Source organism: Myotis nattereri (genome assembly GCF_964212035.1).
Source record: "Myotis nattereri genome assembly, chromosome: 9".
NCBI lineage: Eukaryota > Metazoa > Chordata > Mammalia > Chiroptera > Vespertilionidae > Myotis > Myotis nattereri.
The window spans coordinates 17,241,551-17,267,956 of record NC_138084.1 but is presented as its reverse complement, the minus strand read 5'-3'; the positions used below and the strand labels follow the sequence as shown (position 1 = coordinate 17,267,956).

At 46.2% G+C, this 26,406-nt stretch overlaps 2 protein-coding genes across 5 annotated transcripts; one reads left to right on the top strand and one right to left on the bottom strand.

Moving 5' to 3' along the window:
* The first annotated feature begins 253 nt into the window (after positions 1 to 253).
* Positions 254 to 10,219, top strand: ACP2 (acid phosphatase 2, lysosomal). 4 transcript variants are annotated; one of them, XM_081099691.1, is made up of 11 exons: positions 254 to 975; positions 1,566 to 1,661; positions 1,945 to 2,031; positions 3,344 to 3,496; positions 3,606 to 3,704; positions 3,784 to 3,873; positions 4,345 to 4,477; positions 5,200 to 5,285; positions 5,406 to 5,512; positions 5,632 to 5,807; positions 8,760 to 10,219. In XM_081099691.1, the coding sequence occupies exons 1-11, from the start codon at positions 850 to 852 to the stop codon at positions 8,891 to 8,893; spliced, it is 1,287 nt and encodes a 428-aa protein (XP_080955817.1). In that variant the 5' UTR covers positions 254 to 849; the 3' UTR covers positions 8,894 to 10,219. The 4 variants fall into 4 exon arrangements, with proteins under 4 accessions (XP_080955817.1, XP_080955818.1, XP_080955819.1 ...); XM_081099692.1 differs by lacking the exon at positions 1,566 to 1,661 and having other exon boundaries at positions 841 to 975; positions 8,760 to 9,813; XM_081099693.1 differs by lacking the exons at positions 3,344 to 3,496; positions 3,606 to 3,704 and having other exon boundaries at positions 841 to 975; positions 8,760 to 9,813.
* On the bottom strand, positions 9,773 to 26,406 carry DDB2 (damage specific DNA binding protein 2). The gene is made up of 10 exons (XM_081099690.1): positions 26,104 to 26,406; positions 24,642 to 24,778; positions 24,108 to 24,299; positions 14,707 to 14,852; positions 12,889 to 12,988; positions 12,638 to 12,815; positions 12,228 to 12,370; positions 10,657 to 10,821; positions 10,489 to 10,534; positions 9,773 to 10,190 (listed from the first exon to the last, which is right to left on the bottom strand). Exons 1-10 carry the CDS (start codon positions 26,228 to 26,230, stop codon positions 10,141 to 10,143), a joined length of 1,284 nt encoding a protein of 427 aa, XP_080955816.1. The 5' UTR covers positions 26,231 to 26,406; the 3' UTR covers positions 9,773 to 10,140.

The following is a 26,406-nucleotide window of genomic DNA, read 5'->3' as shown; positions in this document are numbered from 1 at the left end:
CTGGATGCACTGGGACCCTAAAGGCCAATGCCAAGAGGGCCTCGGATTCTGCCACAACCCCACCTACTCCCACTTGGTAAGTTCCTCCCCGCTCCCCCTATACATCTCCCCCCTGGTCTGAAGTTCCTCCCTTGGGGATTCACTGCTTTGGTTTTGCCAAGCCTGAACACCGTGCAACCCAACTCCTTCGGGAAGAGGCATGACATTCTGATCCTAATTAACTAAAACTAGGAATGGCAGGAGGGCAGGGAAGTGACTGGAAGGTGAAGTGAGAAGGCTCCTGAGCTTTGCTCAGGGCATGAGCAGGAGGGCAGACTGGGAACCAACTTCAAGGGCACAGGAGTCCAAAGGGTTGTTTACACGCTGTGCCCTGCACCTCAAACAAGACCTCTTCCGGGGAACAGAACCGGACCACGGCTCAAATTCCACCCGAAGGCAGGGGTGTGGAGAGGGCGCCCTATACCACCCCTCGTCCCAATTTTGCGTCCGCTGTGGCTCCGCGGTCAGGCCTGGCAGCCCCCGGCCCCCGGGGGCCCTCGCTCTCCCGGCCACTGGCCCGCCCGGGGCCAGCGCCACTCGGGCCCGGCTTCTCCGCCGGCCGAGGCAAACCCGAGCTCAGGGCTCTCTTTACCAAGACAAGGTCTTCAGGCCCTTTCTGCCGCGCGAGGTCGCGCTGCATGCCCACGCTCCTCTGCCCCGGCCGGGTGGCGAGTCTCCTCCAAGCATTCCCTCCCGAGCCCTCCTTTAGCAAGATGGTGGCGAGTGCACTTCCGGCGAGTGTCCTCCAGGGCGCGTCCGGGCGGCTGCTGCAGGTGCCGCCCAGCGGGTTCCACCCTCTTTGCTGCTTAGATGATAACGGTGATGGCGGGCGGACTGTTTGGTTGGAGCCGAGCGGCTCTTCTCCAGCTCCTTCTTGGCGTGAACCTGATGGTGATGCCTCCCATCCAGGCCCGGACTCTGCGCTTCGTTACCTTGGTAATGAGAGACGGGGTCGCCCAAGGGTCGCCAGAGCTCGAAGGGCACGGGCTCGCTGGTGGAGGGAGGGGCGGGGTTTGTGGTGGGGGTGTGGGGGACTGGAGGAGGAGCTGGATTAGGAGACTACTGGCCTGCGGTTTGGGGGGCTCAGGGTTGGGGGCCGGGTTCGGAGGTGTTGTGGAGCCGCGGGGGGTGGGGGTGGGTGAGCTGCAAGGAGTTCTATATCAGGGGATAGGTCGGTGAATCTGCCCTGAGAAGGTTGTAAATGGGTAAGAGACCCATCCCCCTACAGAAATCTTTAGTGATCTTTCCAGTCCTCCCACTCTCTGCCTTGCTTTTATTTCTCTTTTCCTTTCCCATCTGTACCTTTGGCTTTGCCTATGACCTCCGTGCTCATTGCTTAGCCATGTTAGACTCTCTGGAAGCTGGAAGAAGTTACTGACTTTTGAATTGGGGTCTTTTGCAAAGGGTAGAGTTAAGGCTTCCCAGAGGGATTGAGGCTTCCCTCTCCATCATGGGGCAGAGGTGGGCTCTGGGTCCCCATCAGGGAGACCCTTGTGACCCCTAGGCAAACCATTTTCTTTTGTCAGCTGTACCGACATGGAGACCGGACACCAGTGAAGACATTTCCCAAGGACCCCTATCAGGAAGATGAATGGCCTCAAGGGTTTGGCCAGCTCACTAAGGTGGGTCAGAAGCCAGTCCTTCCTCAGTATGAGCTGCACAATGAGTGACCTCTAGAGCAGGCTACAGAACTAGGGCCCAACAAACTGCCATGTCCATTGTGGGTGCTGACTTTGACTAGATTTCTTGCCAAAGACAATGCCACACACAACTGGCTACTTAATAAATAACTTCTGGGATCCCATTAACACACTCCTACTTCCAGCCAGGGGTAAACTGAAAAGCAAAAGTGCCTAAACCCTGTGGGATTTGTGAGCCATCCCTAATCCTTGTGTTTGCCCGTAGGAGGGGATGCTGCAGCACTGGGAGCTGGGCCAGGCCCTGCGGCAGCGCTACCGTGGCTTTCTCAACACTTCTTACCACCCACAAGAGGTAAGGCTGGGAGCTCAAGATGCAAGGAGAATGGGAACTGCTGTCCTCACCCTCTGTCCTCAGGGAGCCTAAGGGTGAAGCTGGGCACTGCCCTCCCCCCCCCCCCCCCCCATGCATTTTTGGTTACAACTACAGGACAAGACATCCAAGGGCTAGAACAAAACCCTAGAGCAGCGGTTCTCAACCTATGGGTCGCGACCCCTTTGGGGGTCGAACGACCCTTTCACAGGGGTCACCTAAAACCATCGGAAAACACATATATAATTACATATTGTTTTTGTGATTAATCACTATGCTTTAATTATGTTCAATTTGTAACAATGAAAATACATCCTGCATATCAGATATTTACATTACGATTCATAACAGTAGCAAAATTACAGTTATGAAGTAGCAACAAAAATAATTTTATGGTTGGGGGCCACCACAACATGAGGAACTGTATTAAAGGGTCGCGGCATTAGGAAGGTTGAGAACCACTGCCCTAGAGACTGAGTTGCCCCTGCTTGGGTGGGAAGAGGCAACATTTATCAAGCATCCAAGTTCAGACTGAAGGAAGGGTCTGGCAGAGTAGTGTCTGGCTCTGTGAAATAACTCAGGTTTTCCATTCAAGACACATATTGAGTACCTACAGTGGGCTAGCATTTTGCACATAATGGTATACTACACACATATGATCTTTGTCTTTGTGGAACTTAGAATGGAAGATTGGCAAGTTTTTTGGCTCCTTGAGCTCCCCCCCTACCACCAAGGAGGAGGATAGCTGTTCCTTTGGTTACTACTCTCAGCCACAGCTCTCTCAAGTCCCTAGATGTTATTGTTCCCTTGAGGGCCAGCTCTGTCTTGATCTTGCCTACCCCCACAGCTTTCTCCTTTTCCCACAAGCAATTATCTGTTCCTTGTCTTATTTCCTCTCCCTGGCCTCCAAGCAAGTTTATAAAAGGGGGTTTGAATAGAGATAGTTTCCACCCTCAAGGATCCTGGCCTAAATAGGGAGACAGGATAAAACTAGACAGACAGACCAGACAGCCTTACTGACTAAGCACTTTGGACTGGGAGGGGCATCTGAACTAGAGCCATTCCCATAGGAGCCATTCTCAGAGTAGGGATAGCTAGCCCCCAGCTGAGTGTTTAGACCTTTGCTGGGAGAAGAATGGGGAAGGCCAGAGAGGGTGCAAGGGCCAGATGCATGGTGGGATTACAGTCTGTTCAGTAACCATCAAGAACAGGTTCTCCCCTTAGGACCCCACTGAGGAGCCAAAGCTCCTCACCTCACCCCCACAAGAAGAGACTCATGTTGTTATCTCTGCAGGTTTATGTGCGAAGCACTGACTTTGACCGTACTCTCATGAGTGCTGAGGCCAACCTGGCTGGACTTTTCCCTCCCATTGGGATGCAGCGTTTCAATCCAAACATCTCTTGGCAGCCTATTCCCGTCCACACTGTGCCCATTGCTGAGGACAGGGTAAGACTGGCCAGCCCTTCACTGCAGGCCGTGAGAGGGGCAGCTCTGGCCATGGGCCTGCTGACCACTGATTCCCTCTCTGCCTCTGCTTCTCCCTTTTGGTCTGCAGCTGCTGAAGTTCCCATTGGGCCCATGTCCCCGTTACGAGCAGCTGCAGAACGAGACCCGGCAGACACCAGAGTATCAGAATGAGAGTATTCAGAATGCAGTGAGTGGGGCTGAGGTGGAGGTCATCACACTGTCCTTTATCCCAGGGCAGGATTGACCCCCTGATCCATTTCTCATAGCAATTTCTGGATATGGTGGCCAACGAGACAGGACTTACGGACTTGACACTGGAGACCATCTGGAATGTCTATGACACACTCTTCTGTGAGGTGAGCCTGCTTAGGGTCCCCAGTGTGACCCTTTCCTCTTACACTCAGCAGGCTCAGGTGACCAGAACACGGAGAGCACAATGCCTGACTACCATTCCCACTGGGGAGGTCCAGCCCAGCCGCCTGCTTCTTGTGAAACAAGGGAACTTCCCTCAAGGGTGAAAAAGAACCCCAGAGTGGGAAATAGCTTATTAATTGTCAGCAGTTCCTGCCCTTCTCCACCCAGAGCGCTGGTGGTATCTGACTCCATTCTGCTGAGTCACGTTCTTTCGTGCCTGAGCCTCCTTCCCTGTGCCCTGCAGCCTCAACACTGTCCGCTATGTCCCTGGTTCCAGTCCCTCTGCCTCACCTCTCCTCTCCTCTCCCTCCCCTCTCACACACACACAGGCACCTTCTCACTGGGGAAGAGAGATGCCCCGGGAGAGGCTCTGGCCTAGGCCGGGGAGCTAACCTGCCCGCTGCCATACGCAGAAAACACATGGGCTGGTCCTGCCGCCCTGGGCCTCGCCCCAAACCATGCAGCGTCTGAGCCGGCTGAAGGACTTCAGCTTCCGCTTCCTCTTCGGGATCTACGAGCAGGCAGAGAAGGCCCGGCTTCAGGGGGGTGAGTGACAAAAGCAGCATGTCACTCCCTTCCTCAGGACCCTACAGCATTAAAAACCAGCTCTTGGGGGCTTCTCACACACTTCTCCACCCGAAATGTTCTCTGCTCTTTCAAAACCCCTCAGATCCCCCTCGTCGTCCCGTTCATCACCAAAGTCTCCCTAACTCGCCAAATGCTTCGCACATTTGCACTGGACCAATGACCACAATCAGGCCCACATGCTTCTGTTCTGCCATTCATATTCTTACGTTTCACTAATGTCAGAAGGCCCTTCCCACTTAAAGGAATTCCCACCTCCAGAGAGCCATGGGGGCCACTCTGACAGGAGGCCGAGAGGAACGCCAAGGAGCACCCAAGGGAGAGCTGTCGTCAAGCCTTTCTGGCATCTCAGGGTTTTCCAAGCCTGCATATGGCAGAGTTCCCTGAGCCTGGGGCCACTGCCATGGGTGTCCTGAAGCAGTCTTAAGTTTATATTTGTTCTGACGTGGAGGACTTCTTCAAACATGGGCAGGGCCTGATAGCTCCTGTTTATCTTGCTTCCCTCTGTGCACTTGAAAGGAAAGTTGCCAGAGAGCAGGGCGTTCCTCTGTGGTTCACAAACACCTGAAGAGTTCTCTGTGTCAGTGATCAGACCCAAGAGTAGCAGAGGGTGACAGGACCACAGATAGAACTGATCGGAAGTGATGGCTGTAGCCACTGACATGGGGATTTTTCTCCTTCAGGAGTCCTGCTGGCTCAGATACGGAAGAACCTGACACTGATGGCAACCTCCTCCTCCCACCTCCCTAAGCTGCTGGTTTACTCCGCGGTGAGCCCCCTTAGTCCCCAGCATGCTAATGTCAAACAAGGAGCTGGATTTCTTCTCTATTCAGTGCTGGGGAGGGGGGTGCAGGGGAGCATGCTAATCGGGAGCCCTTCTCCCTTACAGCATGATACCACCCTGGTTGCTCTGCAAATGGCATTGGATGTCTACAATGGTGAACAAGCCCCCTACGCCTCCTGCCATATATTTGAACTGTACCAGGAAGACAATGGGTGAGTGGAGCTACTAGTCTGCCCTCTGGAAGGGCACTCGCATGGTGGCTATGGGCACCCGAAGGACTCCGTAACAGGCCTGGTGGGCAGCTTCCACCTTGTCTCCCATCATCCCTCAGGAATTTCTCAGTGGAGATGTACTTTCGGAATGAGAGTAACAAGGCCCCCTGGCCACTGAGCCTGCCTGGCTGCCCTCACCGCTGCCCACTGCAGGACTTCCTGCGTCTCACAGAGCCTGTTGTGCCCAAGGACTGGCAGCAGGAGTGCCAGCTGGCAAGTGGTCCTGCAGACACAGGTGAGCTGCTGCCTGCCTCTGTGCTAGGCATGTCCCAGAACAACTTGCAGTTCATATCCACAAGTCTCGAGAGAGCGCTCACGCTTCCAGCCATCTTATTGCATTTCCTTAGACAGTTTACTACCCACCCCGAGACCATTTCACCTATTCCCTAACACGCTCAGGGGATGCCCTCACTTCTTGTAGCACTGAGAAAATAAAAGCCATCAGGAGAGAATCGTTCCATTTTCCTACCACCACATCTCCCAGCTACTCACTGGTGCAAGCTGCTGCTTAAGGCCCTGCCTCTCCAATTATACTCTGGGCTCATCTGTTCTCCACAAGGACCTCTGATGTTTCCTCTCTGCTGGATCAGTCCCATCTCAAAAGCCTAGTTAATAAAAACCTCTCAGACCCCCATCTTTCTCTGTTCCCTGTTAGAGTGCAATCCTTCAGAGTTTCCTAGATTCTGCTTTCGCTTCCTCACTGTCCATTCTCTCAGGCGCCCACTGGACAGTCTGGTGTCTCCTTTCACTCCATTAACTTTTGTTAAAGGCCCAGTGACCTCTTACCAAAACCAGTGACCAGTTCTTAGTCAGCTTCTCTCGCCTCTCGGCAGCATTCTATAACTGGCCACTCCTTCCTTAAACACTTCCGTGGCTTCTCTGCTTTTTCTCCTAATTTATAGGCACCGTCCTTACTGGCTCTTTCTTGGCCCTTTTCTCATCCCTGCCCACTCCCAAGGTGATCTCATCCAACCTCACGGTCAGAAGTACCAATGCTAAGTTCTGTCTTTTTTATTTTTTTATTTTTTATTGATTTTCCACAGAGAGGAAGGGAGAGAGACAGAGAGCTAGAAACATCGATGAGAGAGAAACATCGACCAGCTGCCTCCTGCACATCCCCCACTGGGGACGTGCCCGCAACCCAGGTACATGCCCTTGACCGGAATCGAACCTGGGACCCTTCAGTCCACAGGCCGACGCTCTATCCACTGAGCCAAACCGGTTTCGGCATGTTCTGTCTTTTTGTGATCTGCAGATTCATAGCCTCTTCTCTGAGCTAGGCTGACATATCCAGCCAGCTGCAGACTTGAGGTCTCTACATGGATGTGGCATCTCAAAGTCGGTATCTGAAACCAAATGCTCTTCCTCCCCCTTAAATTTATTCTCCCCACAGGCTTCCCCATCTAAATAAATGCCACACCAGTTACCTAGTCACACAGTATAATCATAGGATTTATCTTGAATACTCTTTCTTAGACCCCACAACCAATCCACTAGGAAATTCTAGCATGCCAACCTTTAAAATACATGTTCTTACTTTTAATAGTATTAACTCACTGTCTGACTTCTCTTTGTTCATTGCATTTACTTCTCAAGTGCAGCCTGTAAGGTCCACTTGAATTTGGCTCTGGCTCTCTGTAGCAGACGGTCAGCAATTCTCCACCCAGTCAGACCTAGCACTCTTGTGTCTGTAGAGCTGTCTTTTGGACCTGAAGGTTTTCACATTATGGGGGAAGGCAGCATGACTCCATGGCTAGAAATCTGGGTAGCATAACTTTGTGGCTAAGAGCACAGATGTTGTCAGATCTTGTTTTGACTCCTGCCTGCCTTTTTATCATCAGACTTTTGGCAGATTGTTCAACCTCTTTCAGAACTTTCATTTCATCAATTACAATAAAAAGTCTACCTTGAACAAAACACACACAAAACATGCTCTCGCTCCCTAGTCCAATCTACCATCATCTCTTGCCTGAACTACTGATGGCTTCTTAACATTCTGAGTCTCTTCTTGTCCCTGCCAGTCTCTCAGCCAGCAGAGTAAATTTCTTAAAAAAGTAAGTTAGTGCCGAAACCGGTTTGGCTCAGTGGATAAAGCGTCGGCCTGCGGACTGAGGGGTCCCGGGTTCGGTTCCGGTCGGGGGCATGTACCTGGGTTGCGGGCACATCCCCAGTAGGAGATGTGCAGGAGGCAGCTGATCGATGTTTCTCTCTCATCGATGTTTCTAACTCTCTATCTCTCTCCCTTCCTCTCTGTAAAAAATCAATAAAAAAAAAAAAAAAAAAAAAAAAAAAAGTAAGTTAGGCCCTAGTTGGTTTGGCTCAGTGGATAGCGCGTCAGACTGTAGACTAAAGGGTCCCGGGTTCAATTCCTGTCAAGGGCACATGCCCGAGTTGTGGGCTCGATCCCCAATAGGGGTGTGCAGGAAGCAGCTAGTCAATGATGCTCTCTCATCATTGATGTTTCTAGCTCTTCCTCTCCCTTCCTCTCTGAAATCAGTAAAAATATATTATAAAAAAAAAAAAAAAGAGTTAAGTTGGGCCATAGCTGGTTTGGCTCAGTGGATAGAGCATTGGCCCTCAGACTAAAAGGTCCTGGGTTCAATTCCAGTCAGGGGCACTTTTGTCTCTCTCACATCAATGTTTCTTTCTTTTCCACTTTCTCTAAAAAACAATGGGAAAATATCCTTGGGTGAGGATTAATAACAACAAAAAAGTCAGTCAGTTCACATTGCTACCCTTCTCAGATTCTTCCAGTGGGTTCCCATCACATTTGGAATAAAATCCAAGTTCTTTACCACTTGGCCTGGCCCTCCACTCTCATCTCCTACCTGCCCCCCACTTACTCTGCTCTGGTGATACTTTCTTGAAGATCTAGAACATGCCAAGCTAGTTGCACATCAGGGCCTTTTGTGCTTGCTTACTGTCTACTCTCCGCCCCCAGCAAGGACTCTCTCCTCTCAGATCTCGTATGTCTCAAGGGCTCCAGGTCTCTGTTCAGATTATCCTCAGGGATACCTGTCCTGACTGACCTCTCCATCCTTTCCCCCTTACCTTGCTTTGCTTTATGGCATTTGTCACTAACTGTGGATATCCCCACTGTGAGAACAGTTCCTGGCATATGGTAGGCCATCAAATATTTGTTGAATGAACACTGACATGTCCTTTCTCTCCCTGTCCCCGTGCCCAGAGGTGATCGTGGCCTTGGCTGTATGTGGCTCCATCCTTTTTCTTCTCATAGTGCTGCTACTCACCGTCCTCTTCCGGATGCAGGCGCAGCCTCCCGGCTACCGCCACGTTGCAGACGTGGAGGATCACGCCTGACAACCACTCAGCCCCCTTCCCTCTGCCTCTTAGGGGAGGTGGGCTTGGCCCTCACTCCTGACTGTTGCTGCTCCCAAGCCCATGGGCAGGAGACCCTGGGTTGGGCCTTCCTCTGATTACCCCAACCTAGACGAACAAGTGGGACTTGGCTTGGCCCATGGCACCTGCCACTCAATATTCACGTGCCCGATGTTTCCCAAGTACTGTGCTGGATGTTGGCTCTCTCCAAATAGGATTTGCCTCCTCCATGCTCCCGAAGGACCTGATATGTAGACAATGTTTAAAGTTTCACTCAGGACCTGGGATAAAAAACTGAAGGAGTTGGTGCTTCATCTGCCTTGCTCCCCAGTCAAGACCTGCTCTCTCTTCCAGCCCGGAGTCTTTGGCAAATGGCTCAGAAGACACAATTTTGCCTGTCAGTGCTTATTTTACTGGGAAAAACTGCATAACATTGGGACACGAACACTGGCCACCAAGGAACCAAATCACCCAACAGCCAGCCGGTCAAGTTTCCCTTCTCCAGCTGAAGCTACCATGAGTCAGACATACTGCCTCAGGCATCCTGCTTAGCCTGTAGCTTGAGTAGGTCCGAAAGGTGTCTATACTTGGGAGGGAGTCGAGGGAGGTGGGAGGAGAGTGAGGGGTGGTACAGTCATGAAACTACTACCCCCCTCTGCTGGGCTCAGGTCTCCAGGGATATGAAGTAAACACAGGTTGTAAGCTGGACAGCTGTTGACTATGGCCCACAATAGGGCTGAGGTAGCTTGAGAAAAAGGAAAATTTTGGACTCTTAGTGCTGTTTCTGTGCCTGTTCTTCGTACTGGAGACCCAGGAGTGCTTTGACCAGGTCAGCGTTGGAAGAGTCACTCAGAAGCTCATTGGGTATATATAGTTTTATTGGCCATGTCAATAGTGAGCACAAATACAAAACCACCACCTGATCACTCTGCCACCACATGTCAGGAAGGAGAAAAGCCACTTGGCTCCAGAAGGAGCTTGGTTCCAAGCTCGATATAGCAGGGAGCCTGGAGGAGCTGTGTCGCCAACTCTGGGTAAGTTTCGGAGCGAAGTCCAGAGCAATAACATAGCCAGTGTCCCAGCCTTACAGTATCCCATGCCACAGCATCCTCGCTCCAGCCCTAAGACTTGGATACCTTGGTCCTTTAACACATAGCTGCCTCTTCTCGCAGGACTTGTTCTCATGTGGCTCCAAGTCCTTGCTTGGCCCACACCTTCATTATTGTCTCTCATTTCCATATCCCAGCTTTCTCCTGGCTCCAAATGAGAACGTGATAACCTAGGATGAATAACACCAGTCTGACTCACCTTCTGTTATCTGTCTCTCAGAGCTTGGGGCTGGCCCAGGAAGCCTAGAACTTGGTAAGGAAATACTAGGGAATTGGACAACAGCCAGGCATTACCAAGACCAAGACCAAACAAGGGTGGAGGGCCTAGGCCAAATAGACCACTGTCCCCTGGTTATCCTCTTCACTGACTGCTACCTTAGGTGAATGTGGCAGGGCTAAGCTGAGGTTAGCTTACACTGAACCTTGGGAGGTAGGGTCAGGCTTCAGATAACAACCTACTTCACTCACCCATCAGAGAGGCCAGTGTGTCCCCCATAGGATTGAACTCATTGAGCTGCAGAGACAAGGGGATAAGCATGAGGAGGGGGTGAAGGTATTACTTCTGGTCATTTTTGGTCAATAAGGTAGGTTGAATCCCTGCTTCCTCCCATCATTATTTGAGGGCCCAAGTCTCACCGAAATGATACCAGAAGATTCTGAGTCATAGAGCTGATGCATCAACTTCCCTGAGCTTCCATCAAACACATCGATTGTCCTTAATTCATGGGGGAAACAACTTTTGAAATTAGGATCTGGGTATCTGCCCACAACAATGAGGTTGTACCGTGGATGCCAGGATGCCTAGGAGATGGAAAGGCTGGTTATGAGAGTAAATGCAGAATACTATCAAGAGGGTTCATAAGTATTCTTTGCCATTAACAATTGTTAATACAGTTGTCAACGATTTAATAACAGAGATAAGATCTATATAAAACTACAAGAATAGTTTTCAATTGCGTATACATCTACCAATGTCAATTTAAAACTCCAAGCTGGCCCCCCTGGCCCTTAGGACACCTTCAGGCCTTCTCTCTTGCATTTGCTGAGATCATACCAACTGACAAATGTTTTAACATCAGCCTGATGCAGACATTAACCAAAGAGTAAGCCTACAACAAAGGAACAAGCTTGTGGTAACCAAAACCAAATTGGACATATGTTCTGAAGTAACCCCACTACTATCTCCTCTATCAACTTCAATGACAAAGAGTTGAGTAGAAAATGCTAGTGTCTGAAAAGAGGAGGAAACCTTTGCTCCCCAGATTATCCCTCTCAAAACAAATCTGACAGTGATTGGAATGACAGATTGGATGGGATTTTCCTAAGAAACTTCTCAGAGAAGTTTTGAAGGAGGAAAGACATGGTAAGCAGGAAGGAAGAAGGGGTACATGCAAAGGCTTAGAAATAAGTCACAAACCAGTCACACCTGGGAAGCTGTAGTGGGCTTCACTGGATACAAAGTGAAGATGCCAATGGGAACACAAACGGGTGAAGGATCTGATGCCATTAGAACTTGGATTTGATTTGAGGTGCGTGGGGGCCACTCTAATACTAAATCGTCCTTGTGTACTGAGTAGGCATGGCGCCATGTGCTCGAAGTGCACTGACTCAGCTTCACAGCAACCCCGTCAGTTAGAAACCATTATTCCCTTTATAGACAAGGAAACTGGAACCTAAAATTGAAGTAATTTTCCCAAGATCCTAACCCAGAGGGGTCTGCCTGCCAGAAGCTGGTGCCCCTCACTATTGACCGAAGTACAGGCATGAAACCTGGAGATTTGCAGAGAAACTGCGCAGGGGCGTGGGCAGGAAGGAATCACAGGACGTGAAGACTGTAAGCCATGGGTGCCGAGGCCAGAGAAGCCGCTAACGAAAGGCTAAGGATAGCCTGTAGATCAACCGTACACACAGAACACACTGAAGGCAGAACAGAAGGCCAGGATTTTAGAAAATGCCATCTGAGGAGATCAGGGCTGGGTTGAAAAAACTTTGGAAAATAGCTTATCAGAGACAAAAGAAAACCCAGCACAGCGGGATTGCAGAAGTGGGACAAACGGAGCAGGGAGAGCCAGGGGATGAGACTACTTTGTGTCAGGGCAGGAAGAGATCTGGGAGGAAAGGCTTCTGTAATCTGTCCTTCCCCTGCTCCCCCCCTTGGGCAGACCCGATCTGTCTCCGTGATCCCAGTGCTTTACTCCCTCACTTACCTTGATGGGTGTCAGGTGCTGGAAGTGGCGGTGAGGATGTGGGATCAGGCTTGGGGGGCTGTCCCACTGGGAGGCAGAGTAAACCCGGATCTCACTCTTCTGGTCGGTGGTCAGGAGCTGGGCTCCATCAGGACTGAAATGAGCTGGCAAGTGACAAGTCCCTGAGCTGAAGGGCCTTCTCTTGCAGGGACCCCTCCCTCCCACTCCCTGACAGACAGGGCTGGAAGGGAGGAGGTGCATCTGGGCTCTGAACAAAAACATTCTAGAACTCAGCAGCTGACGAGGGCAGCTGAAGTCAGAAACGTTCGCTGTCAGGGGTAAAGGTTTGACCTAGCGGCTTCTAAACTTTGAGGGCAAACCCCAGGAGCGGTGGGGTAGGTAGGGCCTAAGGAGGGATGAGGATATCACACCTGCATTGACAGGATGACTGTGTGGCAGTGAGTAGAGGAAGCTGGATTTCCCTTTAACCTGGCGCAGGTCCCAGATTTTCACTGTTTGATCTACAGAGGCCGTGGCCAGGAACCAATCACAGCATGGGTTCAGGGCTGTATGGGTCACTTTCTTTTTGTGCAATCTCAGGTTCCACAGCTGCAGAGAAAAGCGGTTCAGGTGGGGGCAGAGGCAAGGGAGGGGCAGGGAGGACCGGGCTCCGAGAATGCACCTCCCTGCCGTCCATGTTCAGCAGGATCACGTTCCCCACATTGTCTCCTGTGACCACCACTCGGCTTTTCTCGGACACATCCAGGCTGCAAAACCAGAAGCTGGAGGGAGAGACCTTGCTGTAAGGTTCTTGGGGACAGAGGCAAGGTCCATTTATTTATATTTTTTTAAAAAAATTTTTTATTGATTTCAGAGAGGAAGGGGGAGGGAGAGGGAGATAGAAGCATCAATCATGAGAATCACTGATTGGTGAGCCTGCAACCCAGCCACGTGCCCTGACTGGGAATCAAACCCGTGACCTTCTGGTTCATAGGTCAACGCTCAACCACTGAGCCATGCCATCCAGGTGCAAGGTCCATTTATTCATGGTGTAGCTCCAGCGTCTAACACATAGAGATATTCAATAAATATTTGTTCAATGAATGAATATTATCTTGCCATGGACTTCCAGTGAGGAACGGACTTGTCTACCATCCAGACAGAGGTTATGGAGTTGATGGGGCTCAGAAATTGTCTGATGGGCCCAGGGTCCTCAGCTAGTATGAGTCCCTGAAGCAGTCAACCTCAGAGCTATATGACAAGCCCCCAGGTTAGCTTGCCCAGCACAGGCCTGGGTTCTGCGAGACTCCTTAATGATCCTCCCTTTACCCTCCACCTGTTGAGTCAAAGGAGGTGACAAACCAAACAGGCTGCCTGGCTCTGTTCCTCAGAGCTGGCTAGAAGGGAACTTCTGCCCCCTTCTGAGCATTCAGGGGGAAAAGCACACACAACCCAGAAGTTGTCTGGCTCTTGTCCCTCAGACTCCTCGAGGACGAAGGGGATGGGGAGGGGGGTGCTTCAGGGATCCCGAGAGCCAGGAGAGCTCAGATTCTTCTCTTTTCTCTCAAACCCTCAAATCCCTGCTCTACCGCCTTTTGCATTCCCTGTAAATCTCTTCCAGAGGAAGAGTTTCTTGTGGAAGAGAAACCTAGAGCTGTTCTAACCTGTCCCCTGTCCTGATAACTCGTGGACTTCTTACGCCTGTGGGGTGGTCCAGGATCACATCCAGTGCTAGTCAGACCCCCACACCCCCGGTTCTTTAGGGAGCAGGATCATGTCTCTGGCCAGGAATCAAAGTGACAAGCGTTCTGCAGTTTCTACAACCACTTACTCTTGCAGAGTCCAAAGTGCTTTATGGACACAATTCTATCCATTTAAGCTTCATGGAACTGGTCCGGTCATCACACCCCATTGGATGTAGGGAATAAAATTTAAGTTCTTATTTCCTGCTCCCGGCTTTAAGTGGCTTATTCTAGGCCAGCGATGGTGAACCTTTTGAGCTCGGCGTGTCAGCATTTTGAAAAATCCTAACTTAACTCTGGTGCCGTGTCACATATAGAAACGTTTTGATATTTGCAACCATAGTAAAACAAAGATTGATATTTTTGATATTTACTTTATATATTTAAATGCCATTTAACAAAGAAAACTCAACCAAAAAAAATGAGTTCGCATGTCATAGGTTCGCCATCACTGTTCTAGGCCAATGCCAGTTTGACTTGTCCAGTGAGAATAAAAGTCTCACCTGACACAGGAATGACTTACAGACGAGCTGAAGCCCTTCCCTTGCGGAGAAGAGTGAGGCTCCAGAACTCCACCAATTAGTACCCCACCTGGACCAGAGGAAGCAGCTAAAGAAAGGGTTTGAGGAAGAGACTGAACGGGGGAGAGTGGCTAACACCTTTTCTTACTTCCCTGTGGAAGAAGAACTGGGACCTGGATGCTCTCACCAGAACCTCACTGAGAGCCTAAAAGCCCTTTCCCCTGTTAGACTACTCACTTGCAGGTGTCATAGCTGGTGTAAACTTGGAGAGTGTTGCCTTTAAAGTCTTGCAGCCTAGTTGTTCCCTCCATGGAGGAGGTGAAAAACTGGTTGGTATTGAGAGGGTTAAACTTCAGCCCAGTGATGCTGCCTCCAGCTCCAATCTAACACAGGAAGAGAAAAGCCAGTGAGTGAGGATGGCCCAGGAGGAGGAGGAGGCCTGGTGCACATACTCTGCCCTAGAGAAGTGCCAGGCAGGCGGCACTTGGGGCCAGGCCAGTTTACATGCCCAGACCCTGGGATGCTCTCCACAGTGCTCTTTGTTTCTTGAAGTTTTAGTTTTTGTTGTTTTTAAAATATTTGTTTATTGATTTCAGAGAGGAAGGGAGGAGAGATAGAAACATCAATGATGAAAGAGAATCATTGATCGGCTGCCTCCTGCACACCCCCTACTGGGGATCGAGCCTGCAACCCGGGCACATGCTCTTGACTGGAATCAAACCCTGGACCCTTCAGTCCACAGGCTGACACTCTATCCACTGAGCCAAATCAGCTAGGGCAAGTTTTCATTTTTTTACTTTATTTTAAAAATTAACCTACAGTAAATTTGGTTGTTTTGGGTATGCAGTTGCATGAATTTTAACACATGTATAGACTTGAATAACCACTGCCAAAATCAGGATGCAGAACAGTTGTTACCCTCCCAACTCCCTCCTGCTCTCCCTTTGTAGAGCTCCCCCTACCTCTAACCCCTGACAAACACTGCTCTGTTCTCTATCACTGGTTTTTGCCTTTGATAGCCTCTCATATAACTGATCATAGAGCATGTAGCCTTTTGAGACTAGCTTCTTTCATTGCATCAGCACGATGCGCCTGAGATTCATCCAAGTTGCTGTGTGTATCTATAGCTGGTTCTCTTCTTGCTGAGTACTCCATTGTGTGGCTGTACCAGTTTATCACAGTGTTCTTTTTAGAAGAGTTTCTGCCCAGAAGAGTGGCTGGGTTAGGAGGGCAGGAGACAGATCTGAGCTCCTTCCTATTTTTCCAAACCTTCCAGATAATGATGATGAAAACAATCATATAAACGTTATTAAGTACTTATTATGCATCAGGTACTGTTTTAAGAATTTTACATCCCCAAGAGTCCCTTCTCCACTTCTTCTTTGTGCTACTATTTCAGCCTCATGGACCTCTTACACAACCACCACTCCACTCACTCAACAAGCTAACTGGCACTTTCCATTCCCTCTATAAACATTCTGACGGATGCCCATGGTCTGACAAACCCTTCCTGCTAATAAGATAATCTGCTCCCACCAGTTGAGGCCAGTGCTTATGTGGGTTAGTCGTGTTTGTTCTTAAGCCTGTATATGCCAGTTTTACTTTTTATTATAATCATATAATGCAATTAAACAAATAATTTAATCACACATAATTTATTAAACATTTAATTAAATATTTAAACTAAACATTTAAACATTCAATTAAACATGTAATTTAATTAAACTGATGAAGTACATGCAAAAAGAAAGACCATTGTTATTTCTATGAAGTTATATTGAATGCTTTGGAAGAATTAGATAAAAATGAATTGCTAAAAATAATAGTTGTCAAATTAAGCAAGGGTGAGAAACTTATAAACAATTAGGGTGGGAAATAATAAAAATTTCAAAAGAATCTGCAATCAGGTTGCTTCAGGACTATCTTCAAATTATGTTTCCACTTTAGACCATATAAAGAATACATTTTGTGTGCAGTTTATATAAGACCAGGGACATCCTAATCAATGACCCTTACTCCTGGAAAAGGATAGGCCCTATGTCAAAGCATTAGTAATAAACACACATACACATTTTAAATTAAAATGCATGAGTGTTCTCCTAGCAAGTGTGGACTAAGTAGTTTGACTAATTTTTACACTGAGGAAGACTAACAAAACCTGGACAAAATATGAAAAAGAAATATATGTGAGACTTTCAACTCCAGTGATGGTGGGTTAGCCTGTATCTGGCCAACCTTCTTCTGAGAACAACTAGAAAAGGTAGATAAAACATGTATTTAAAGAATGTAAAATGATGCAGCCACTTGAGAAAATAGTCTAACAGTTCTTCAAAAATTAGCCCGGCCATGGCTCAGTGGTTGAGCATCGACCTATGAACAAGGAGGTCATGGTTCAATTCCAGTCAGGGCACATGCCCAGGCTGTGGGTTCAATCCCCAGTGGGGGATGTGCAGGAGGCAGCCGATCAATGATTCTCTCTCATCACTGATGTTTCTCTTTGTCTTCCTCTCCCTTCTTTTGAAATCAGTAAAAATATATTTTTAAAAAATCACTAAACATAGTTACCATATGACCCAGCAATTCCACATCTAGATATACATCCAAGATACATGAATACATATGTTTATGTAAAAGCTCGTACACAAATATTCATAGCAGCATTATTTGTAATAAAAGAAAGGCGATAAATCAACGACTCAAACATCCATCTCAAGATGTTGTAAAACTAATAGGAAACTAAAGCCAAAGAAAGTAGAAAAAAACACACACAGAGAATGAAACAAAACAAATATATTGTGGGGAAAGTCAACACAGCCAAAAGTTGGTTCCATAAAAAGACCAATAAAATTGATACACCACTGGTAAAACTGACCAAACAAATGAGAAAGCACAAGTAATTTAATAAATGGAAAAAGGGACATCACTATCAATTTTAGATACTTTAAAAGGTAAGAAGATCATAAATAATCTGCATGGTGTCTCATTCATCCTCAAATACTTTACTATATACAAGGTAAGGCAAAAGTAGGTTTACAGTTGTTTGTATGGGAAATAATACAATAATTAATAATAATGCAAGAATAAACTCTGCTTTGCATATTCACTGTACACCTACTTTTGCCACACTCTGTATTTCCCACAAGAACATTCTCCTACATAACCGCAATAAGACCATCAAAACTTAGAGGTATCTTAAGTAGTTCAAACTCATAGAAACAGAAAGAATTGCGGTTGCCAAGGGCCGGGGAGCAGGGGAAGTGGGAAATGGTTATTAAATGAGTATACAGTTTCAGTTTTACAAGACAAAAAGTTCTAGAGATTTCTTGCACAATAATGTCAATATAGTTAACACTACTGAACTGTATACTTAAAAATGATTCATATGATAAATTTTAGGTTATGTGCTTTTTACCACAGTTTTTAAAAGGAGCAGTATTACTTGTTAGAGGTATAACTGTAATTGTAAAAAAGTAAAAAATTAAAAAAAATTTAAGTGAAAAAAAGGGAATTTATGACAATAAAAGTGTAATATGCTAATTAGACTGGACATCCTTCTGGATGTCCTTCTGGACAACCTTCCGGACAAAGCCGGGACTGTGAGGGAAGCCCGGGTCCCAGGTGCCAGAGGGAAGCCGGTGCCAGCAGCTGGGGCAAGGAAGGCCTATTCTTCACGAATTTCATGCATCGGGCCTCTAGTATAACTAATAAATCAAAACAAACAAACAAACAAAAAACCAATTAGTATAGTTTACCACATTAACAGAATAAAGGGGGAAAATCATATGCTTACTGACTTCAGTATATACAGAAAAGCATCTGATGAAATTCAATTATCATTCATAATAAGAACTTTTGGCAAACTAGGAATAAAAAACGAACTTAATATGATAAAGGGTATTTAAAAAACAAACAAGCTCCTAGGTATATATCCAAAAGAACTGAAAACATGTTCAAACAAAAACACAGGAACATTCAAAAGGTAGTAAAAAAAGTAGCAAAAGGTGGGTACAACCCAAATGTCCATCAACAGATGAATGGGAAAATAAAATGCGGTATATCTACATGATGGAATAATACTCAGCTATAAAAAGACATGAATATAGCACAGAGGAACCTTGAAAACATTATGCTAAGTGAAGCCAGACCCAAAGAACAAATATTGTATGACACCATTTATATGAGGTACCTAGAATAGTTAAACTCATAGAGTCAGGAAGCAGATTAGTGGGCTGGGGAAAGGATAATAGAAAGTCATTGTTTAATAAGTACAGGGTTTAATTTTGGAATGATGAAAAAGTTCTGGAAATGAATAGTGGTGATGATTGCACAACAATGTAAAAGTACTTGATATACTCTTACAAGGTTTAAAATGATAAATTTTATGTTATGTATATTTTACCACAATAAAAAGTAGCAGAAATTATATGTAATGATAAAATATAAAAACCTTCTATGATCAAGAACAAGACAAAGATAAAAGCCTCAAGACAAAGCACCCAATGCACGCTCTCCCTCTGGGGAGTGGCACGTGCCATTCCCTTCCCCATCTTCTTCTTCCACAGGCATGTATCTCCTACCCTCTAAGGGTCTCCACAAGACTTGCAACCAGGGGAGCAATGGGCAGCAGCAGCTTGTCCCAGGCTAATCCCCTGAGCCTGTCCCAAGGCCCTGTTTTCTCTGACTTCCCAGTGAGTCAAGGCAGCCCAGTTTCTTCTATGCTAAGTCCTTCCTGTTTTACTATCCCCAGCTTTAATAAACGTACCCTCATAGTAAAAAAAAAAACACAAAAAACAAGACAAAGATGTCTGCTATCGCCAATATTCAACAATGTATTACATGTCCTTGTCAATGGAATTAGGCAAAGAAAGAAGTATAACAATGGTAAAAGAAAAAAAATCAAACTCGTTATTTGTAGATGACAAGATTATGTAGGAAAAATTTTTCAAGCCTTAAATAAACTATATATTAAAACTAAACGTAGGTTTATGCTTCCAATCATGAACAGCACGTTGGTGACGTGTAGGACAATACTAGTAGCCTAACATATATGTAATTGGAGTGCTAGAAAAACAGAGAGGGAGGAGGAAAAAATTCTTTGAAGAAATAGTGGTCTAACGTTTTCCAAATTTGATGGCAGTTATAAACTAACAGATCCAAGAAGCTCAGTGAACCACAAGCAAAAGAAACAGAAAAAGACACTAAGAAAATCATAATCATTTTTAAAGCAGCCAGAAAAGGGAAAACTTATGAAAAGAGAAACATAAGAATGAGAACAGACTTGGCAGCAGACATCATTTAGAGTCTAAAAAAAAAAGCCCCCCCAAAACCTATGAATCTAGAACTCTATACCCAGCAAAAATATCTGCACCCCCCCCAAAAGAAAAATACTGACTTTTTAAGATAAACAAAAGAAAAAAAATGCATCACCAACCAACCTACAATATAAGAAATGTTAAAGGCAGAAGGAAATGTTACCAAAAGGCCATCTGGATCACACAATGGGATGAAAAGCACTGGAAATGGCAAATATATGGGGTTTTATTAGGTTTCTTTTCTTGTTTTAAAACTATCTTTAAACGATATCTACTCTATAACCCAACCACAAATAGGCATTTACTTTCGAAAAAGAAAAATATATATCCACCCAAAGATTTGTACTTGAATGTTCATAGCAGCTTTTTTATTTTTGCAACTATTTTTTTTTTTTAATTTTATTGATTTTTTACAGACAGGAAGGGAGAGAGATAGAGTTAGAGACATCAATGAGAGAAAAACATCAATCAGCCGCCTCCTGCACATCTACTGGGGATGTGCCTGCAACCAAGGTACATGCCCTTGACGGGAATCGAACCTGGGACCTTTCAGTCTGCAGGCCGACGCTCTATCCACTGAGCCAAACCGGTTTCGGCATTTGCAACTATTAATAACTGGAAAAAATTCAAATATCCTTCAGCAGGTAAATTAATAAATAAATTGTGATATATTAATACACTGAAATACTACTCAGAAAGAAAAAAAGCTATTGATACCCACAAAAATGTAAATGAATCTTGAATAATTATACTAAGTGAAAAAGCCATGCCTAGCCAGCCAGCGTGGCTCAGTGGTTGAGCATCGACATGTGAACCAGGAGGTCACAGTTGATTCCCAGTCAGGACATTTATATTTATATTTCTCTCTTCCTCTCTGAAATTAAATAAATAAATAAATAACATTAAAAAAAGAAGCCAATAGAAAGTATATTGTATTATGCCGCTTATATAAAAGTCTAGAAAATGCAAATTAATCAATAGGGATAGAAAGTAGATCAATGGTTTTTAGGGGACAGGACAGAAGGAAGAAAGATTACAAAAGGGGCTTAAGAAAATTTTAGGAATTTGGCTGGCATGGCTCAGTGGTGGAGTATGGATCTATGAACCGGTTCAATTCCTGGTCAGGACATATGCCCAGGTTTCAGGCTTGATCCCCAGTGAGGGGTGTGCAGGAGGCAGCTGATCCATGATTCTCTCTCATCATTGATGTTTCTCTCTCTCCATTTCGAAATCAATAAAAATATATTTACAAAAAAGAAAACCTTAGGAGTGATGGATATGCAATAATGTAAGTAGAAATATGAGATGTGAATAGTGTATACCTACCTAGAAAGGTGTACAAAGTGGGAATTTCAGGTAATAATTACCCGATTCTTTAAACTTTCCTCTGTATTGTTTGAATTTCTTATGATGAACATAAATCATTTTTGTAATGAGAATTAAATTTATCTTCTTGAAAGTGTAATACATGTTCCCTTCCCAAGGGTCTGAAAGATGTAAAGATGAAAGTCAAGATCAGATGACTAAAGAAGTGACAAAATGAGGCACTACAGTTCCCGCAGTCATTGGGTCTCAAATCAACTTTGTTGTCAGTATCTGGGAATAAAAACAGACAGTTTTCCAGACCACCATACCCTTCTGTGCCAACCTGCTAGTCAAAGTTCAAATGTCCAGACCAATCTCCACATGGTGTGAGGAAACTTCACTTAAGCACACATTATACTAAAGGGTGGTGTAAACCAAAAGCCTTGGTAAGTTCAAGACAGTTGTCATTCCGTTTTGGTTGGGAGGCTCTTCCCCTAGGATACCTCTAGGCTACATATTAATTTTCTCTATTCCCTGGATTTCTATAAAAATATAAATCTCTTCCTGCCTGAGCTCTGGTTCTGACTTCAATTTAAAGCTGCCCTTCCCAGTCCTGTCTCACCAGCTGGGCAGGAAGACCACTGAGCACTGTCCATAGCACTCTGCCGGCTGCCTTTCTTCCGGCTTCGGATACCTGTTTTCTTCAACATCCATCTCATACCTTGAATCCTAATCTCCTGAGCCTGTCTAACCTGGCTGTTTCCGACGGACTGCTTTAACTCTTCACTTAAGAGAATTCATTCTGGATTTATCCTTGGCCTCTTCTATCTCCAAATCAGAGATGGAAAATGGTGAGCTGAAGAGGAATTCAGTTCACAGATGTGTTTTGTTTAGCAATAGAGCATGCTCAATTTTATTTAGTTCCTAACATGAAAAATCAGGATGTTTTCAATTGAAACCCTTGTGTACTATTGGTGGGAATATAAAATGGTGCTGTCACAATTTTTAACAGTATGGCAGTTCCTCAAAAAATTAAACAGAGTTACCATATGATTCAGTAATTCCACTTCTGGGTATATACCCAAAAGAACTGAAAGCAGGGACTCAAAGAGGTATTTGTACACCCCCATGCATAGCTACATTATTTACAATAGCTAAAATGTGGGAGCAATCCCAGTGTCCATTGACAGATGAACAGATAAGCTAAATGTGGTAAACACATACAGTAGCATATTATTCAGCCTTAAAAAGGAAATTCTGACACATACTACAACATGGACGAACCTTGAGGACAACATGCTAAGTAAGCCAGTCACAAAAGGATAAATATTGTATGATTTCACTTATATGACATACTCAGAATAGTCAAAATCATAGAGACAGAAAGTAGAATGCTGGCTGCCAGGGGCTGGGGGATGGAAGAATGGAGAGTGTTTAATGGGTATAGAGTTTCAGATTTAAAGATGAAAAGTTCTAGAGGAAGTGAATATACTTAATGCCACTAAACTGTATATTTAAAAATGGTTAAATGCTAAATATTGTTGTATGTATTTCACCACAATTTAAAAATATCAGAGCCAAAACCGGTTTGGCTCAGTGGATAGAGCGTCGGCCTGCGGACTAAAAGGTCCCAGGTTTGATTCCGGTCAAGGGCATGTACCTGGGTTGCGGGCATTTCCCTAGTGGGGGATGTGCAGGAGGCAGCTGATCAATGTTTCTCTCTCATTGATGTTTCTGGCTATCTCTCTCCCTTCCTCTCTGTAAAAAATCAATAAAATATATTAAAAAATAATAATAAAAAATAAAAATATCAGAACATTTCATGTAAATAACCAGGACTTCAGGCTCCTAAAAAGAAATCAGGCCTGATAGTATGGGACCTAGATTCTCACATGTCAACCATCTCCAGTTTATCACTGACCCTACCACCGAACATCATTCTTTTATCTGTTTAGCTTCTTTAGTCATGGGGGTTTGTGGTTTTCGCTCTCAACCAGAGCAACACTTTTCATAGTGCAGCCCAGAATCCAGCTGGGCAAGCTAAGGGTCTTCTCTTTAGTGGAAGGGCCAACACCCTCACCTCTCAGTGACATGATAAATACCAGCATGATTAAGACCATCCCTGAAAAACTCTATCCCAAACCTTGTCCCAAACACACTCTGCCTTTCCTCCTTTCATCTCCGTTTATGTAAATATTGTCCTTCCTCGCTCTTCACTCAACCATGAAGCCTTCTCTATAGACCCTAATTTGAAAGAGGTTCTTCCTTCTCTCATGTTCTATAGCATTTAGCGCTGTCATGCTAATTATTGTGTATGTCTGCAAGCTATCTACCCAGCTACATGTCAAGCCCCTCATTCATTCAACAAATAGAAAGCTGCTACTCTAGGCCAAACATGGTTCTAAGCACTGGGGACAAAGTGGTGGACCAGAAAGACAAGATCCCTGCCATTGTAGAGCTTACTTTCCAGTGGGCAAAGTTAATAAATAGGTAACACGTTTCAGATATTAATAAACATTGTGGGGGAAAAGTGAAGCAGGGAGATATGGAGTGATTGGATGGGATGGCGGCTACCTTAGACAGAGTGGTCAGTGAGAACTCTCTGAAGAAGTGTATTGAGCTGAGACCTGAACAATAAGGGAGAACCAGCCAGGAGAAGACCATGAGAAAGAGTACTCCGGCCAATGGGAACAGCAAATGCCAAGACCCAGTTTTAGGAATAGAAATAGCTAGCGTGGCTAAAGTATAGGAAGTGAGGAAATACAGCAGTAGAAGATGAGGTCAAGAGTTATTAAGAGGCTTAGATTCTATTCTATGTGATGACTTACTAGAGGGTGATCAGTACTTTATACCTTCTAAAATTTTAAGGGCAGGCACTCAGTAAAAATGTGAGTATCATCATTTACTTGTTTGAAAATACCCACAGTTACTTTTGATCCCAATCATTGCCTTTTTCACTGGTTGACTTTTCATTCCTTCAACACTTCTTCAGCACAGTTATCTGGCACAGGGACTGCTCACCCCTTTAATGAAGGTGGGCTTGTCCTTTATGCCCAAGTTCCAGAGCATGATATCTCCCCCTTTGGAACCCACGGCCAGGGTGCTGGGGTGAGTTGGGTGCCATGTCAAGGATGTGGCCCTCCTGTCAAAAGGGGCAGCCTTTTGGGATATCCGGTAAGAAGCCAGAGAGTGCAAAAAGGACTGCTGGAGATCCTGAGATAGAGAGAAAAGAATTAAGTTGAATTAAAACCCAAGTCTTAGGTAAGCTGCCAATCTCTGCCTTCCTAGGGCCAAGTCCTCCCACCAAAGGAAAACTAACTCCCTGGCTCTGTGCGTGAAAATATTTGAAATATACATGAACTAATCTTGGAAAGCAAGAGGCAGAGTGCATTCCAGCTGGGACCTTTATTGCTGGAATGAGTGCCCACAGGCCAGACACCACGGTAGGGGTGATATGACCCCCCGGTGAACCAACTCAGCAACTAATTTTGAAGCATCCAGTTGTACAAAAGCACCATGCAAACCCTTGTGCACTTCAGCCAGGAAACGCCTCACCTTCTGTAGAGATGGCCAGGCGGTTCTGCCCAGCTTGTGGTGATGGAGGGCCCTGACGATGCTCCTGCATTGTGGTGGGACCTGCAGGCTAGTCAACCTCTCCCTAAGGCAGCCTGAGTCAGATCTTCTGCTACAACCTGCCAAGTAGAACAGAGATATTTTCCCCTCCAATCTTAATGAAGAAAGGTTTTTCTGCTGAAATCCCGGGAAGAAAGCCGTGTTGTTCCATTTGGCATAGCCAATCCCTCCCATCACCTCCGGAGGCCTTTCCATGGTCTGCTCAGTCTCACCCAGCGCAAGAAATAAATAGTGAATAGGGATTCGGCCCCCTTCCCCAAAACAGTAAATCTGAAATGAAACTAAATGTGATTTTGCCAGGTTTCTGAGAGCTGAGCCAAAGAAACAAGAATAAAGTATATGCAGAACTCTTCCTAGTCTGGTTTGGAAAACTCGTGATAAGGTTGGGTGACAATTTTAAAATCACATATATTGCATAATAAAAAAAATTATGCAATCATTTTTGTACAGCACAGAAATGACTATGTAGGGAAAGAAGTATCTTTAAACCCTATATTAAAATAATGTAGAGGGAACCAGCTGTTGGCCCAAGTCCAATCTGTTCTCCTGGAAAGCAGCAGGATCTAGGGCATCTGACGTGGCTCTAACTAGGCTACTTTGGGAGAGGCAGAGCCGCGGCGACAGGAACAAAGCCACTCGGGATGACCAAGATGTATTTGAGAATCCGATCGCTATGAATCCCGCCCCGTGACAACCAGTTCTTTTTTCTCGTGGACAAAAAAACAAAACAAAAAAACCCCCACTTCATCAACAACCCCTGCTCCAGTTTTTTAGTTTCCCCCACTCTCCTTAGGGCCCAAGGGTCAATCCCCAACCAACCTCACAGAAAGTGCTTTCTAAGGAAATTGAGGGCTCGGCTCGCACAGCTACAGCTAAGGACCCACAGCTACACAGAGCACCAGCAAGGAGGGATTATTTTAAGCAGCCCTCGGCGTGTTAAAAATCCTGGTACAGCCCCAGCCGGTTTGGCTCAGTGGATAGAGCGCCGAGCTGCGGACTGGAGGGTCCTAGGTCCATTCCAGTCAAGGGCATGTGCCTTGGTTGCGGGCACATCCCCAGTAGGGGGTGTGGAGGAGGCGGCTGATCGATGTCCTAACTCAATAAAGTATATATATATATATTTTTTAAAAATCCTGGTACAAAGAAGGAATTTGAAAAGTCTGTGGTGTCTTATGTAATGGAACTCATCTGCCTCTTTTCGCCACCGGAGGGAGGTGAAGCCCAAACTCTATGATGTGAAAGGCTCTGCAGACGCGCAGCGCAGCCCGAGGCATCTGAGATTGGGGCAGCCTCCGCGACCTAGTGCCCCGTCCCCCGCTCCAGCCTCCTGCCTCCTGCGTGAGCACCCCACGGCGGAACGATTACAGCAGCAGGCGCGCAGTACCGGGGCCCTTCACACAGAGCTTCTTGGCTGCGGGCTCCAGCTCCCGGGGGCTCCTGCTCTTCTTGCTCTTGGGGCACAACACCATCTCGAGGGGCTTCCGGGTCTCTGGGCGTTTCTTGGGGGCCATCGCGTCGTCCGTGCAAAGCGGTACTCTGCCGTACGCAGAGATTATGGAGGGACGATAGAGAAGCCTCTGGGGAGAAAAAGGGTGGGGAGCAGGGAACGGGTCCAACTTCCCGCCAAACAGGCCAACTTCCCGCCAAACAGGTTCCCGGCTTCCTACTACCTACTAGTTCCGGCCCC

Excerpts from the sequence above, each read along its gene's own strand:
- ACP2 (XM_081099691.1), top strand. The coding sequence starts at position 850 with ATGATAACGGTGATGGCGGGCGGACTGTTTGGTTGGAGCCGAGCGGCT. Across the intron at positions 2,032-3,343 it reads CTTCTTACCACCCACAAGAG|GTTTATGTGCGAAGCACTGA; the intron begins GTAAGGCTGGGA and ends TTATCTCTGCAG. Across the intron at positions 5,286-5,405 it reads AGCTGCTGGTTTACTCCGCG|CATGATACCACCCTGGTTGC; the intron begins GTGAGCCCCCTT and ends TCTCCCTTACAG.
- DDB2 (XM_081099690.1), bottom strand. The coding sequence starts at position 26,230 with ATGGCCCCCAAGAAACGCCCAGAGACCCGGAAGCCCCTCGAGATGGTG. Across the intron at positions 12,989-14,706 it reads ACCAGCTATGACACCTGCAA|CTTCTGGTTTTGCAGCCTGG; the intron begins GTGAGTAGTCTA and ends CTCTCCCTCCAG. Across the intron at positions 10,535-10,656 it reads AATCTTCTGGTATCATTTCG|CTCAATGAGTTCAATCCTAT; the intron begins GTGAGACTTGGG and ends TTGTCTCTGCAG.